Genomic DNA, 16,709 nt, shown 5'->3' with positions numbered 1-16,709 from the left:
TCCTGCTGAAAGATGGCACCGCCAGAGGAGAAGACTTGCCATGAAAGGGTGTTCCTGGTCAGCAATGATGTTCAGGTAGGTGGTAGACGTCACAGCATCCTTGAGGTTGTTGCACACATTCTCTCAGATATGGCAGACAAGCTGTACTTGCTACCTGGGAGTCTAAAACGCAGATGGAACTGATATTCAGGTGACATTCAAGTCAAGTGGACCCAATTACGGCAAAGTCCGGATGGTCTGTGACAGCCAAATCCTCTACTTGCACCTTCACGATGGCGGGACTGTTAGTAATCCTGGGTGTAACCCCCATGTGCAAGCACACTGGGCGATCACCCAGGTGTGAACCAACGTAAGGAGTCTTCGATGTGTGGTGCTCACACCACATGGAGGAATGCTGCCCCTCCGTGTTACCAGGCAATACTATGCGGTAGTTATGACTCTCATCAACTGGTGCAATACTACAATTTTTGTTCAGTGGAGGCTTGACTTGGTGAAACCCATGTTTAGTCTCCAGAGCTAAGTTCCGACCAACCCTTCCGCATCTCTTCCATCATGCAATATGACTGACTTTTGAGGTTATGATGGACATCATGGCAAGATACAATCTTCGTTACATTTCGAGGGTCTAAAACGGTGTTCACAGGCTGGCCGCTAGTTAGTACACCCGACTGAACCTATTGGTAGCTCTCTAGGAGGCTTCTGGATCAGTTAGTGTATACTCTTGCTGCCTCTACTCTGCCAGATAGTGACTGGAGGGAGTCTAAGTAGTGTGTATGAGGGGGGGCATTGTCGAGGCCGCGTTATGTCAAGGATCTGGGCATATCCTTATGTGTACGCCATATCCAAAAATTTCATTACTTCATACAGCATGTCCCCCCCCCCACTTTTTCTTACTATTGAATACACCATGAATTCTCAAACTAATAGAGTAAACTTATCTACAAAAAGATCTAAACCTCCTAAACACTGCCTAGTTTATTTCACAAATATACGTGATCTCAATTCTAATCTGAACGATGTCCATTTCCACTTGCAGTCTGCCAAACCCCATGTACTTTTTCTGACCAAATCTCAGTTATCGGTTGAATCAATTCCTGCTCATCTCAGTTGCCCAAATTATTTGCTGTATGATTCTTTTTGCCTCAAAGGTGGTACTTGTGCATACGTCCGTTCCAATATTCCCTGTCAGAGACTTCATCATTTGAAATCTCCTCTTTTCGATCTTCTCTGGCTTAAAATCTCTCTACCTCATTGTGTCAAATTCATCTTTTGTCTCTACCGTTCTCCCAACTCCACTAATCACTTGGAACTCTTTGACTTCCTCTCTTTGCAACTTGACTTTCTCCAGTCCAACTTTCCTAACAGTGAGGTAATTTTCCTTGGTGATTTTAAAGTTCACAACTCCAGCTGGCTTGTTTTTTGTAGTCACACCAACCCAGCTGGTCGAGATGCTGAGGCTTTTGCAATTACTAATGATCTCGCACAGATTGTTCATTTACCTACCAGAATACCAGACAATCCTAACCATACAGCCAACATGCTTGATCTTTTTCTCACAAACAACCGTTCTAAGTACACAGTCGAAGTGAGTGGTCCTTTAGGCACCTCAGATCACAACTTGGTGATCGTCTCTTCTCCAACGGAGCCTTTATCTCATGGCTATTCCCAACCTCGTATTGTTTGGCATTACAAGAATGCAAAATGGGCATGCGAGATTTCTTTTTCTTGGTCGGATTACTGTTTCAAAACTTCCAATGTCAACGTTTGCTCAGATCATGTTAGTGAATTTATTCTTGTAGGAATGGAATTCTTTATTCCACACTCCACTTTAAAATCTCATCCTTTATCTAAACCTTGGTTTTCCAATAAATGTGCTAAGACTGTTCAAGAGAAGAACATTGCATATTGTAATTGGCTTGTTCCCAATTCTTCAGTTTCATTTTCTGCCTACACCAAAGCTCGCAACAATTGTAAAGCAGTCCAAACTAGATTTTGAACAGGCTTAAGAATAGAAAACTTGGGTCTTGCTCTAATGGTAGCCGAGCATCCTGGTCCCTTGCCAAAGGTATTGGCCGCAACTTTTGCCCATCTCTGCTCCCACCTCTGTCAAAACCATATGATTCTGTTGTCACTTCAGCCAGGAATCAAGCTGACCTGCTAACATCCCATTTTTCTTCCAACTCATGTATTAATCATCTTGGTAAAACACCTCCCACCATTCCCAACACCTTCTGTTCAATGCCTCCTGTGGTCTTCCGTCAAAAGAATGTCAGAAGGATATTGACGAATCTTGATGCTAAGAAAGCTCCAGGTCCTGATGGTATTTCTCCACTTGTTCTCAAAACCTGTACTCTTGTTCTTTTCTGCCTTTTGTTCACTTTTTTATTCCAAAGGTGTTTTTCCTTCTGCTTGAAAATTTGCTCATATCCAGCCAGTTCCTAAAAAGGGTGACAAATCCCTCCCATTGCAATTACTTCTACCCTTTCTAAAGTAATGGAGAAATCAATTAACCGCCAACTCTTAAACTACCTAGAAACCTTCCGTCTGATCAACGATCGCCAGTATAGATTCCGTCAATGTCAATCCACTGGTGATATTCTGGCTTATGTTACCGATTTATGGACAAATTCAATGGAAAAGTTTGGTGAAACACAAGCAGTTGCTCTTGACATCTCAAAGGCTTTCGATCATGTTTGGCATAAAGGCCTTCTAAACAAGCTTCCATCTTATGGTTTTTCAACTGTTTTTTGTAATTGGTTATCCAGTTTTCTCTCTGATTGCTCTCTGAGGGTAATGGTAGATGGCTCTCTGTCTTCTAACTTCTCCACTAATGCTGGTGTCCCCCCCAAGGTTCAGTTCTATCCCCCACTCTTTTCCTATTGTATATTAATATCCTTCTTCATTTGACTGGAAATCCTATCCATATTTTTGCCGATGATAGCGCATTGCATTCTGTTTTCCAGTTTGAGAAACCTTGTCCTGCTGAATCAGCTTCAACTTCTTGAATATCCGCTACCATTCCTTAAATGCCGATCTCCAGATAATTCTCCAGTGGGACAAAGACAACTTAGTTGATTTCAATCCTTCTAAAACTCTGTCTTGTGTTATGTCACAAAAAGGATTCTTCTGCTCCTATGCTTATCTTTGCCAACACTCCGATTTCTAGGCAAAATGATACATCTCTTTTGGGGATTACCCGACTTCTAATCTCTCTTGGCACAAGCACATTACAAATATTACTTCCTCTGCATCTAAAAAACTTAGTTTTCTCTTTTGCTCTCGGTGTTAGTTTTCTTCCAAGCAGCTGTTCACTCTGTACAAATCAAATCCGCCCTGCCATGGAATATTGTTCCCACATCTCGGGTGGTGACCCCCAAAACCTGTCTCAGGCTTCTAGATTCCATTCAGAAGAGGGCAGTTAGGTTTGCCTTTTCTACAGATACTTCCATGGGTACTGTTCCTCTGAATTGGTTTCTATAATTCTCGCTCTTTCTTTCAAAACAGTCCGAACATGTGCCGCCGCCAGCCGACATCCATTTACTGTCCAGCTTTAAATTCACTGAACCAACTTTTCATCTTCCTCATTTATTCATTCAGCTGCCATTTTCTGGAACAACCTTCCTACATATGTATTTCCTGGAAATTACAGTCTACAGAAGTTCAAGTCTAATGTCAACAAATATCTTTTCGTCTTCTCAAACTCCAACTCAAGCATGGTACTAAGTACTATAGGTTCTAATACCTCTCATGTTTAGGGTTTCATAAAAAAAAAAAAAAAAAAAAACATGGCTGACTGGACCCAGGGTTTCTCAGCAGAACACATCACCCAAAGCATGACACCGCTGCCACCAGCTTGTTTTTGTCCCATGGTGCATCAGGTGCCATAACTTTCCTGAGGTAAACTACACACATTCCCTTGCTGTCCACATGGTGCAACAGGAAACGTGATTCATCGGACCAGACGACCTTCCAATCACTCAAAGTGCAGTTTCGATGCTCATGTGCCCATTGTAGGGGCTGTCCCAGGTGAACCATGGTTAGCATGGGCACTGAGAGTGGCCTTCGGCTACACAGACCCATTTTCAGCAGGGTTCAATGTACTCTGTGTTGTGACACATTACTCCCGTCACCAGCATTCCAATTACTGGCTAGTTGAGCCACAGTCGCCCTTCTGTTGCCACGTACCATCCAGGAGAGCCTTCGCTCACCTCAAGAATCAATGAGCCGTGGTCATCCAACACCTCGCTGCGTGTTTGTGGGTTTCCCTCCTTGGACCACTTCTGTGAGCACCCCACCAGCTGTGCCATTTCGGATATGCTCTGACCCAGTCGTCTGGCCATTACAATTTGGCCTTTGTCAAACTCATTAAGTCCGCTGCCTTTCCCATCTGAAGAACGAGAGTAACAACACTGATTAATGGGCTTCAGTATCAAGTGTTTTTTATACCGTATCCTAATCTACGTATGTGCCATAGTTCACCTGCAGTTGTTTCGATTTGCATAACGACTTGCTGGTACCATAATGATAAGTTTTCTGTCTGTAAGTCATCTATCATGGGCAACTTTCTTCCACATTAACTTTATAGTCTTTATTAATCCTGCTGGTCTCCAGAGTATGACTTCAACACTTGGTACCTAGTGCATTTATTAGTTTTTTAAAAAAAGGTTATTAGTTATTTTTTTTTTTCTTTTTCTGGTTAATGTTATTTTACTTTCTTGTGTGTTTGGTGTTTATTTCTACTATTAGCATGCATGTGTAGAAATTAGATTTGCATCACATATCCAAAATAAATTGGTGTATTTTATTAGAAATGATAAATTACTAATATAAACACCATAAAATATTTCTAAAATATTTAATTATTATAAATTTCAGTTTGTTACCTGATCCAAAATCTACTCTTGAAGCCATGTTAATGCCTAAAGTAATGTTGTTACCACCTCATATTCAAAGTGTTTATGTTCAGAATGTTACTAAATTATATGCAAAGGTAGTTGCAAATGCTGAATCTGAAGATGATATGGAAGGAGCTCAAGCGTTTGGTCAAATGCTTATTGACAAATTACCAATGTTTGTGCAGAGTGCAGACTTAGAAGTTCAAGAACGGGTATGTATATCAATCCTTTTATTATGTAATACAATGTTCTGAAGTTATTAAAACTTATTTTATTTGGCATTCATTTTTGTAAATTGAAATAGTGTTTGTAAAGAAACTAATGTTCCACATTGGTACTTATTCATGCTGCTATGAACCTTGCAGTGAGTGTACTGTTGAACCCAGAGCAAGCAACACAGCAAATTTAATTTAAATGTTAAAATATCTGTTAGAATTAAGTAAGTTTTTTTTTATTTATTTCTTTCTTTTTATTATATATCTCCAGTGTGGTCTTCAATTTCAGTCTGTATTATAGAATTGGTGTATCATAGTCATAAAAATCCATAATACACCTGCTCATATATTATTTTCCCATAGAGTTTTTGGTTTTGGCTTCAATTTCTCTTTCTCCGTGTTGCTGCATGTTGGAAGCAAAGCAATAGGGAAATATTTATTTTGGATTACATGATTGAATAAATTTTATTATAATTGAATAATTCTAAATTTTATCAGAGATATCAATTAAATAGATACTGAGTAAGTATCAGTTTAATGTTAAATATTTTTTTTTAAATAAGAGGAATGTAAAGACTGTACAACTAATTTTCAGTGAACACTGATGTATTAACTGAATATTTACTGCCTAATTTGTAATAATAACCTTGTAATAATTAAAAATTGGGTTCACACATTTGATAAGCTTTGCTTATATGATTATAATACTAGAGAAACAAGTTAGTAAATACAAATAATTTGAGCATTTCATATTAAGATTTTAAATTTATAAAATCATTTAAAATTTTACAGTTGTTTTGAGTACTATTCAAAAATTAAGGGTTTTTGTGAAAAGACATTTATTTATAAGAATCTAAAGGATATGCTTCTGAACTGTCACCTTACTCCAGCCCTATGAAAATAAGGTATTTGTTCTTTTCAGTAAACTAATTTGTTTCTAGAATTTGGCTTCATATTGATGCATCCATTGAAGAACTGCCATTATCACTTTTATCACAGATATCCATGGCTGAATAGGTTTGTCACTTCCTCTACATGCAATGGCTTTGGCTTGTGATCTACAGTTCTATCATAGAAACCAAGGATCTACAGCTTCATGCAGATGAAGCTGTATATTCTTGAAATGGCCAGAAGTTGCACAACTACTTCTCCTGTGGCCTAGTACAGTTATCCCCACTATAGTGCTTTTTGCTCAGTGCTTGTTTACTATAGTACTAAACATTTTTTGATACTTTCTCCCAAGGGTTGTGTACCACCAAATACGGAGGATACGGAAAGGTCAGGGAATGACCACTGCATATTCCCGGAGCAATATGGCCTTAGTTGCTAATGCTCCTAAAAACCAAATAACATAACATAACCCAAGGGTTGTGCTCTTCTCCACAGAATAATGTATTCACTCCAAGTGGCCTTGGAGGAGTTACCCATAATCATATATTTGGGTGCCTTATATTTTAATGCTCTTCAATCTGATTTTCTAATCAACCATTGTCCATAGTGCATGCCTTCAAAGGGGTATCCTTTTGCTATTAAAAATAAACTTTTGATCAGTACTTTAATGTCAAAATGGCTGAATTCCAATTTTATGACAAGGGGAAACTTTGAAAGCGTCTTTTTATTGCCATAAAAGTTATTTATTGTGCCCATGAGTGAATTACATCTCTGTTAATTTTCTGTAGCTGTTTGTACTGATGCAAGTTTCCTGTGTTAATGGCTATAAAATGCTATGGCCATTCAATAGTATCAGGGGGAAAATATGTGCATATTATTTCTTGCATACACTTTATACATCCTCCTGCCCAGTTGTGTAATCAGAAAGGGAATGCCTGCTCAGGGATTCTAATTAATTGAAATTTATTGAAGTTGTTTATAAAGTTTCTCTTCAGCAACTGCCATGTCTCTGACAGAGTTGCGTTTAGCACACTGCAGTAGTACTGCTCGTTAGTACTGTTTTCCAGTCACTTCTGGTTTATGTATTATTTATGAGCATTTTGTTTCTGCATTATTGATTTTAGTTTACTCTATAGGTAGCTTCAACTTCTATTTTTTTTTTTTTTTTTTAATTGCCTCAAAGTGATCAAGTAAGTCAACAAGAGATAATAATTTAAAGTTTTAAAGGAGGTGAAAACCAACGGGAAAGCTTGTTATTAGAAACTTGGATATTCTAAATAACCTGACCTGTGACCATGCTGACTTGTGCCCAGTGTTTGATTTAATTGGGTCCACCATCAGAACCTTAATAAAGAATAAGGAAAAATCTTGGAATGTGACAAGGTAGAAATTCAAAAATGCAATGAAATTAAATTGATCTAGACCTTCAAATCGTGATTGAGAAGGAAAGGTTGTTAAATTTGTTTATAGAGAACATTATGCTTCTGCAGAGATGCTAGTGAAAATATTCCTTCCCATCTCAAGCTTTTACACCATATTTAGTGGTTTTGAGTAATCTGAAAATTAACAGTATTGCATTCTGTTGTAAATAACATAAATTAAATATATAAAGTTCTGTTATTTTAAGATAAGTTTCTTGCATTTTCCTGAACATGTATTTTTGTTTCATTGTATAATTTATGTATTTGTATTTAAAGTGTTATTTCTGCTTCATTTAATATTGTTATATAGAGAAATGCTGCTTTGAAATCATCCAAAAATCCAAGTTACATTAACCACTTAAAATTATTTATATTATTTCCTATGAACAAATCTCCCCAACTTAACTCATATTCACTTGGTGCTTTGTTTTTATGACCCCAATTATAAGAGCACTAAGTGGGGTATGTCTGTAATTATCAATGATAACTTTTAGGATGATATAACTGCCCCTCCTCTGGTGATTATCAGTACCTCTCTTTGTATTGGAATAATTTATTGTTCACATACTCTGCATATTCTTGATTCAAGTATTCGGCTATGTTATCCTCATTTTTTCATCTTTAGCTAGTTGACTATAGGAGGTCCAGTGAGATTTGTAGGAAGTCCACATCAATCATTTTCGTTAACAAATATCTAATGTGGCATCCTGTAAACAAATCCCTTTAAAAGTTTGAGTTCTGTATCACTGTTCTGCTGGCTGCTTCTGTTATCTATGATACTACCTTATAACTTTTATAGCTTCTCCTACTTTGTATTTGGTTGGTTGGAGTTACTCATGTGAATAAAATATCTGAATACTTTTAAAGACGTATAGTGTATCATGCTATAAATTGGAACAGAAATTAGCCAAACAGATACTTGAAACAAAAGTGAATGGTAATACACTCTTAATGGTTATAACACAGTTATAATAATTCTAACAGAAGGATTGCAAGTATTAAAAGAAAGAAGGCTTATTGTGGATAGAGTTAAAGATTTAACAGAATTAGAATAGCATGGCAGAAAATAGTGAAAGGATGGTTGATGATAGCCTAGAAGGAATAATTTGTTTTCACATCGTGACCTGTACACTCACTGGTTATATAACAGATTTAGATGATGATGATTTCATTAAATGGAATAAAATATTTACCATGCTCTCTTTCATTTATTTAATTTTTGTTTATTGACTTAGCAGTTTAATGTGTTACATATATAATGCATACACGACACAGTTATAATAATTCTAACTGAAGCATTGCAGGAAATAAGTTTAAATGGCATTTTGTCTGTTAAAAAATTTGAAATGATTATGGTACAAATTACTGACACATGGTAGGGTTGGTAAAAACTTAATGATTTAAACCCTTTTCAATATGAGATATTATGACCAGAGCTGCAAACCACATAAAATTTTGGACTGGTTTGGTTCGGTTCAAAAATTTCTCAAGTGGTTCGGTTCGCAGTCTAGTTCAAAAGGTGATTTTGACCTGTGGTTTTGTTCGGTTCAGTCAAGTATTGTCTGAGATAATTCAATTCATATAGTTTCTTAGTTCATTAATGATAGTAATAATATCATATTATAATAAAATATTAGTATAAAATCTTATTTTAAATAAAAGTAAATTATATTAATAATATATTTGACAAGTAATAAAATCGCATGTTAATCATTTTAAATCTGATTGAAACAGGAGCAGAAATTACCAAAACATTAACTCTGAATATTAATCTCTTCTCGTATTCAGTACTCATAAACGTATACAATTATACAATAAAACGTATACAATAAGAGAACGTTTAATTTGGAAAGAAAATAATTATTCAAACAAAAATTAATGTAATTTAATAATACTAAGTAAGGCAGATATTTCCAGATAATATAAAAAAATCACAATAACACTTTTAAGAACAGAAGAAACAAACATGAATTACAAGCAAAATATTATTAGTTACTCAGATAATGGACATAAGGAATTAATGTATCAAAATAATTTTACTTTGAAAATTAATCATAAAATCTTAAAAACAACATAGATTACATAGGTAATTTGAAATTAATTATTTAATTTTAAAAATAATATCCTCCATTAACCTTGAGCCTGATTTTTAATGTCGAAAAGCATCTTTCTACACTTGCTTGTGTGCATTAGCATTAGCAAAGGCACATGATGCAAGAAAGCAAGCTTATATAGCATCGGCCAAAAAAAAAAAAAAAACCACCCTTTGTGGCAGGAACTGCAAAGATTACTTTGGTGGCTAGCTCATAAAGCTCTGGGTGACTAAACTCTTTTGCTTTCCAATATCCTAAGACGCTTGTTTTTGTTGGTACCCTTTCGATATCGTCAAAATTGTTCAGATGAGCCATTAAGTTGAATTTCTTTGTTTCCACTATGTCTCTTTTTCAAATAAAAGAAATGAAATTTCCTTTTATGTTGCCGTTCATTGTTATCTGAGAGAGGGAAAAACAGAAATAAATATTTATCTTTAAACTGTTACAAAAATAATATTTAAGAGACATATGCTAACAAGTTGTTGTAACTACTCAACAAAGGTGAATTATGCCAAATGTTCCAATCAAAAACTACCAAAGTATGTGCATAAAATGAACAAAAACATTATCATTAAATTACTTAGAATATCCTTTATTTCTTAAATATTATGAAGCACTTAAAAGTAAATAAGAGTGCATAATCTTTGATTAGCAGCGGGGCTACATTATTGATCTTTTCTAAGCTTATCTGCCACAAAAAAGTGATGAATACATAGATTCCTTCACACCTATTTTTCTCTAAAACTAAAAATTGAATATTAAAAAAATTGAATAATAAATAAAAAAATTGAATAATGCACAAGTTTGTGCAAATGCAACATATTAGTATGCAGCAATTCTAAAAAAAACTAATGACTGCATCGTTTTAGTTATATACCATATTGTGAATACCTTCACAATGAGTTGCCATGGTATTGCACTACTTCAAATCTGTAATGCTTCACCAACGGAGAAGACTATTGTTACTTATTCTCGGCGGCTACCATCACCCAGATGGCACCATTTCTGGGCTATTTTCTATATGTGTGGGATAATAACTCTACTATCCACTTGTCTCTATTAGACTTAAAAAAGTAGAGGGAAAGTAATAATAGGAATGGAAGAAGAAAAGAAACGGTATAGAAGAATGAAAGGGACAGCAACTCCTTCAACTCACACCACTTAAAAATCTCAAACTCCTCGAATAGGCAATGCTTCCCCAGTAGAGAAGACTGTCGTTGCCTATTTTTGGAAACTCTGGGCAGCATCAGGCTCCCTGGTGACCGTTTCAGGGCTATTTGGCCCTCTTTCGGTGGGTAGGTACCCTGGTGATGCAGTGATGACAAAACAGCTATGAAGTATAACTCCACAATATGAGAGGTGCCTGATGGTGTATAAAGTGAATTAGACTGAAGCATTTTTATGGTTTAGGCTGCAAAAGAATTTGACAACGTACAAGTTTGTGCAAAAGCAGCATATCAGTATGCAGCAAACTCTAAAAAATAGTTAAAAACGACATCATTTTAATTATATCTCATCGTGAATATTAAATAAAATAAAGTATTAAAAATAATAATAAATAAAAATACTGCAGAGAAGTTTTCCATTTATGCACATAGTTATTAGAACTATACTAATGTACAAGTTAGTGCAATTGCATCATTTCAGTACATAGCCAACTACTTAAGTACAGGTGACCCCTGCTTAACACTGATAATTCGTTCCGTAAAAACAGAGCGCTAAGTGAATCCGCGCTAAGCGAGCGCCGCATTCCCATAAGGTAACATATGCATTTGTGAGTTGCGGTTGATGCCATAGGATATTTCCTAATCAATAATAAACGGTAGTGAAAAGATGCACAAATGTCGGTCAAAATATTTAATATTCAAATATTTGTACATAAAAAATATTCTGCGTTACATACGTATATATTTAATTTTGATACTCACGTATCAAAATTAAACATAAAATTCTAATTAAAATCATGAATTTGATTGATCTAAATTGATTTAATTTAATTGATGAATTTAATCATGAAAAATGTGTCGATTTTGGGTTGACCTTTGGCCCTCTTCCAAATAAACTAAAAGGGGTATTAATTTTAAATCCCCCGCAGTTTAATTATCACTCAACAATAAAGTCAACCGATCCTTCACCGCTTTGAAACCATGTTTTTTTATTCTTTCAATGTGAAACTTCTTTTAGGCATTCATTTCCACAAAAGTCCTGCTTCATCTATGTTAAAAACTTGTTGAGAAGTACAGTATAACACAATACCCCTCTTCAATAATTTTAACAAGTTCTTTTTTGAAAGTTTCGGCTCCTTCTGCACTTGCGGCTTCTCCCTGGATTTTAAATCTATTCAACCAGCTCTTACTAGTTTTAAATGGTTCCACATTTTTTTTAGGTGAGTTTTCTTCAGATCATCATATTGGCTAATCTTTCTCTTTTTTTTTTTTTTTTATAATAATATTTAACTTAACTGAATTCTGCATTGGATATTATTTTCAATAAAATTAGTTAAAAGTCTTTCCATTTCAATCCTAATAGCCAGCCTAGCCCTAGTTGCTTGCAGTGGAACAGCTATCTTTCCCGCTGCTAAAATTAATTCTTTATTTTTTTTTATAATTGTTCTTACAGTTAAACTTGCAAGTCCTAAATTATGGCACACATCCTCTTGTCTTTGACCGGAATCGATTCGCTTCAAAACGTCTAATTTAATTTTCAAATTCAGTCTTTTTCTTACATTTGTAGTGTTCGTACTGCGTCCAGACGTTGTTGCTTTTTCATTCTTATTCGCCATTATTAACTCTTCGAAAATGTAACTGTGTTGGGTGCATTAATTATGATACAATGTTCAAGTAAATTGTCCGTTTCACACGATGTCTAATATGATGATGACTAATATAATATGATATGATGACTAGACTTCGGATAAATGCATATAATGCAAATATTACAAGCAATATACGTGATCATTTTTTAAAATGTTGATCTAGGAACTATGTAACAAGTCACTGTACTGCAATTAAATTAGCGTGCAAGAAAATTTCACTGAGCGTGAGAAAATTTCTCAAGTCGGCGTGGGAAACGCTTTAATGCTGTTTTGCTATTCATTTTCAAGCTATTGACTCCATCAAATGAAACAATTTCATTAAATATGCAATCTGTAAAAGAGCGTTATAGTGATCTGTGACAGCGTTATAGTCAGATACGGGTTATAATATAAGAACAGCGTTATAGCGAATCAGCGTAAAGCAAACCGCGTTATAACGGGGGCCTGCTGTAGTTATAAATTGGTATCATTAGATATATCTCATATTGTGAATACCTTCACAACGAGTTGCCATGATATTGCACTAACTCGAATAAGTAACGCTTCACCATAGGAGAAGTCTATTGTTACTTATTCTCAGCAGATACCATCACCCATACATCATCCGTTTTCAATAAAATAATACATATACACCTACCGAAGATGCTTCTTCTGGGAATCTTTCCTCTAAGAAGTCCATGCGTAACCTAATATTGCAGCCAAAGTCACTATGCCAGAGCGGAAACAGGAATGATGAACCCTCAGAAACTAAACGTGTTAATCTTTTCAAAGAAAAACACTAATGAGTGATTCTCAGTACTGTGTCCTTTCACTTCCTTATCACTGATTTGATCAGTGTTCTGCTGCATCAAGAGCATCCTTCCCATGTTCAAAAATTTTCATTGACCCATAGGTCGTAGTCAATGTTTTTGACTACGACCTATGGGTCAATGAAACCGAACCACTTTTACAAAAAATATTGGTTGTTTGTGGTTCAGAAAAAAAAATGGGTTCGGTGGTTTCGGTTCAGTTCATGGTTCAGAAAAATGGGTTCGGTTTGCGGTTTGGTTTGCAGCTCTGATTATGACCACCTGTTGTCTCCACTGTCCCTAAAATATATCAAGAGACCCTGTTCAATATGGAATTTATATTATGTCGAATCAAAAAATAAGGGTTCGAAAAAAAGACATAATAAAATTAAAATAAAAGAGAAATATCTGTATGGATGATTGCCAGTGGTTGAATTAATTAGAGGTCTTCATCTGATTATGCAGAGCCCTCATTGTTTAATCATGTGAGACCACTCACATTAATGCAAGAAAAGAAATTTTTTTTAAAAAATCAAGAAAAAAACTAGGTTAATATACCCAGTTAAATTTTTACATTTATAAATGCCTAATGGCAGATAAATAAAGAAATCAATGGAGAATATCACCAAAAAAGTTGATAAATTTGTAAAACAAAAAAGAAAGAAAGAGAAATCTAAACAATACCATTCCATCACATTGGAATACTGTCACAGTTAATATTGTCAACCAGATTAGCACTCTGTCATTCTCATAATTAGTATAAACTCAATACAGCAAATAGTCTTTTGCATAAAAGTAAATAGTAGGGTGTGAAAATAATGAGATCCAAGTAATAGGAAGTTATTTACCTTCCATCTCAGTAAGCTCATAGAATGCATAGGTAAATCACCTTGCTGCATGGCACAGAAGACACTTGATTAACCTTGAATACAGTTCACTTAGTTTCACTCTAAAACTCATTAAAAATGAAAAATACTTTAATTTCATTAGTTGGCGTGTGTGTGGGCGGGTATGTTTTTTTAATAGACAGCAGCAGTGACCACTTTAATAAGTTTGAATTTCACGTGTAACACACCAACAAGATTTAGCACACAGCTATAGTAAACATCAGACCTCTTATAACATAAATTAATCAACCTTAACCGAAATTCCTGGCTGCAAAGAACTCATCTTAAACACAAGGCATTTTTAACTTTTTTTCTTATGCTAGTGAGAAGGATGATCAACAGTAGAGAAGCATACATGACAAAAATTGCAGTGAACACTGCATTAACATTTAGTTAACTACACATTTAGTCCTCTTTAGGGGTAATTCCATAATCTCAAAGAACAGCATGTTAGAAGCCCATAAATTTCAGACAGAAAATTGACCTCAGTATGTTCATATTTCTTCTCATTAAGTTGATAAAACTCAAACATGTAAGTACACTGAAATGATGGGAACACAAAACTCATCAGAAAGAGACTTCAGAGTCTAAAAAATATGCCAAAATTAGAGCTTGAAATTATGCTTAAAAGGATGACACAAACAGGGAGAATATAGATTCAAATTAAAGAAAATAATTGTAGACTTGATGTATGAAAATTTTTCTCTAGTCAAAGCGTAATCATCTCTTGGAACAAACTATTACCTAGCCTTACCTAGAGTCTGAGCTTGTTACATTTAAAGAGTGATCAGTTAAATGTTTTGGAAGAATTAGAGAAAATATGAAACTAGAGACTTGTTTATTTTTGACAAACAATAGATACCACATAGGCTTCGCTTTTTATATTTGCTGCCATTTTAATATTGATACTAATATCTTTAATTGTTACTTTATCAGACAAATTTTTATCCATAAAATTGGCATATTTCATTGATAAAAGTGGATGCATAAGTGTAGATGTCTACTTCAAATTTATACTACTATATTGAAGCCATTTTCATACTCATTTCCCCATTCATGGTTAGTGGCACCATAAGTATTGTATGAATAAAATGTTATATTTCATTTTATTCAAAGTCTACACAACGGTGAATCAATTTATTCAGTATAGAAAAAGTATTGGGTGTATCATGATAAGGTATGCAACTTGGATGCTTATTTTTGACAAAATAAACAGTAATAGCACAGAATAATAATAGTTTATTACACAACATTAACTTTTAGTTATATTAAAAGTCCTATTGAAGCCATATAATATAAAAATATAAAATAATATCTACCAGCATTAAGGTGTTAACAGTCTTGTTTTAAAGGTTCACTGCCATGGATATGAAGCATGCCAGATGACTTTATTCAAATTTCAACACTTATAAGTCTATTACTGTTTGTTTATGTAAATATATATAGAACTGAAAGGTTAATTTTAATAGCATTAGCATTAGTAGAGGAATACGATGCAAGAAAGCAAGCTTATGCAGCATCACCAAAAAAAAAAAAAAAAAAAGCACCCATTTCACCCCTCCATTCGTTCCAAATACCTATCCAGTTCGGCCTTAAATTTATTTAGCCTATCAACTTCCACAACAAAAGATGGAAGTCTGTTCCACCAATCAACCATCCGCTGGCTAAAGGCAAATTTCCACTCATCTATTCTACAACTGTCTTTCCTCAATTTGAATTTATGCCCCCTCAGGTTCTTAATCTGAGCAAGAGGAAGAATCCCATCAGCATTCAGCTTGCTCAACCCATTCAAGGTCTTATACACCTCAATCAGATCACCTCGCAGGTGCCTACTCTCCAGGTGCTGCAATTTGCAGAACTTAAGTCTTTCTTGCTAAGAGCAACCCTTTGTTCCATTCGCTAATCTTGTTGCCCTTCTCTGTACTCATTCCAGCAGCTCTACATCCTTCCTAAAATGAGGCCTCCAGACCTGTTCACAGTACTCTAGGTATGGCCTGTCCATTGCCTTGTATAACAGGATAATCACCTCATTATCCGCCAGGTGGGCAGGAGCAGCAGTGCGTAGCACATGCTTCTTGATTAGACCTGGGGTTCGAGCCCATGAGCTACCAAATACGGAGGATGCGGAAAGGTCAGGAAACGACCACCGCATATCCCCGGAGCAATATGGCCTTAGTTGCTAATGCTCCTAAAAACCAAATAACAACAACCTCATTGTCCCTGCTAGCAAAATTCCTGTATATCATTGACAAGACTCCATGACCTGCCCTGGCAGCCCATCTGCACTGCTCAGCGAACTTCATATTTGACTGCACAATTACCTCCAGGTCTTTTTCGCTTTCCACTTCCTTGAGAGTATTACCACACAGTTGGTACGTTTCTCTTGGGTTATTGCTACCCATATGCAGTACTTTGCATTTGTCAATGTTAAACTTCAGTTGCCACTTCTCAGCCCATTTGCCCAACTTATTTAGATCCAGTTGAAGTAGCATACTGTCTTTACTGCATGTTATGCAAATTGAAGTAACTGCAGGTGAACTACGGTCATGTGCAGGTCGGGACACGGTATAAAAAACACCTGATGCTGAGTTCTGTTTATCAGTGTTACTCTTGTTCTTCAGATGGGAAAGGCAGGAAGACTTGAGCGAGTTTGACAAAGGCCAAATTGTAATGGCCAGATGACTGGGTCAGAGCATGTCCAAAA

At 35.5% G+C, this 16,709-nt stretch overlaps 1 protein-coding gene across 2 annotated transcripts in view; it reads left to right on the top strand.

Moving 5' to 3' along the window:
* Nucleotides 1-16,709, top strand: part of g (adaptor-related protein complex 3, delta 1 subunit-like garnet) — a 364,057-nt gene that overhangs the window by 203,538 nt on the left and 143,810 nt on the right. For both annotated transcript variants that reach the window (XM_090374354.1, XM_090374353.1), the window contains exon 16: nucleotides 4,876-5,107. In XM_090374354.1, coding sequence (XP_090230480.1) covers nucleotides 4,876-5,107 — 232 coding nt within the window. The remainder of the gene's footprint in view (nucleotides 1-4,875; nucleotides 5,108-16,709) is intronic.

The sequence above is a fragment of the Mastigoproctus giganteus genome, chromosome 5 (assembly GCF_048544385.1).
Source record: "Mastigoproctus giganteus isolate SK-2022 chromosome 5, ASM4854438v1, whole genome shotgun sequence".
In the NCBI taxonomy this organism is placed as follows: domain Eukaryota; kingdom Metazoa; phylum Arthropoda; class Arachnida; order Uropygi; family Thelyphonidae; genus Mastigoproctus; species Mastigoproctus giganteus.
This window is presented reverse-complemented; position numbering and strand designations above follow the sequence as displayed.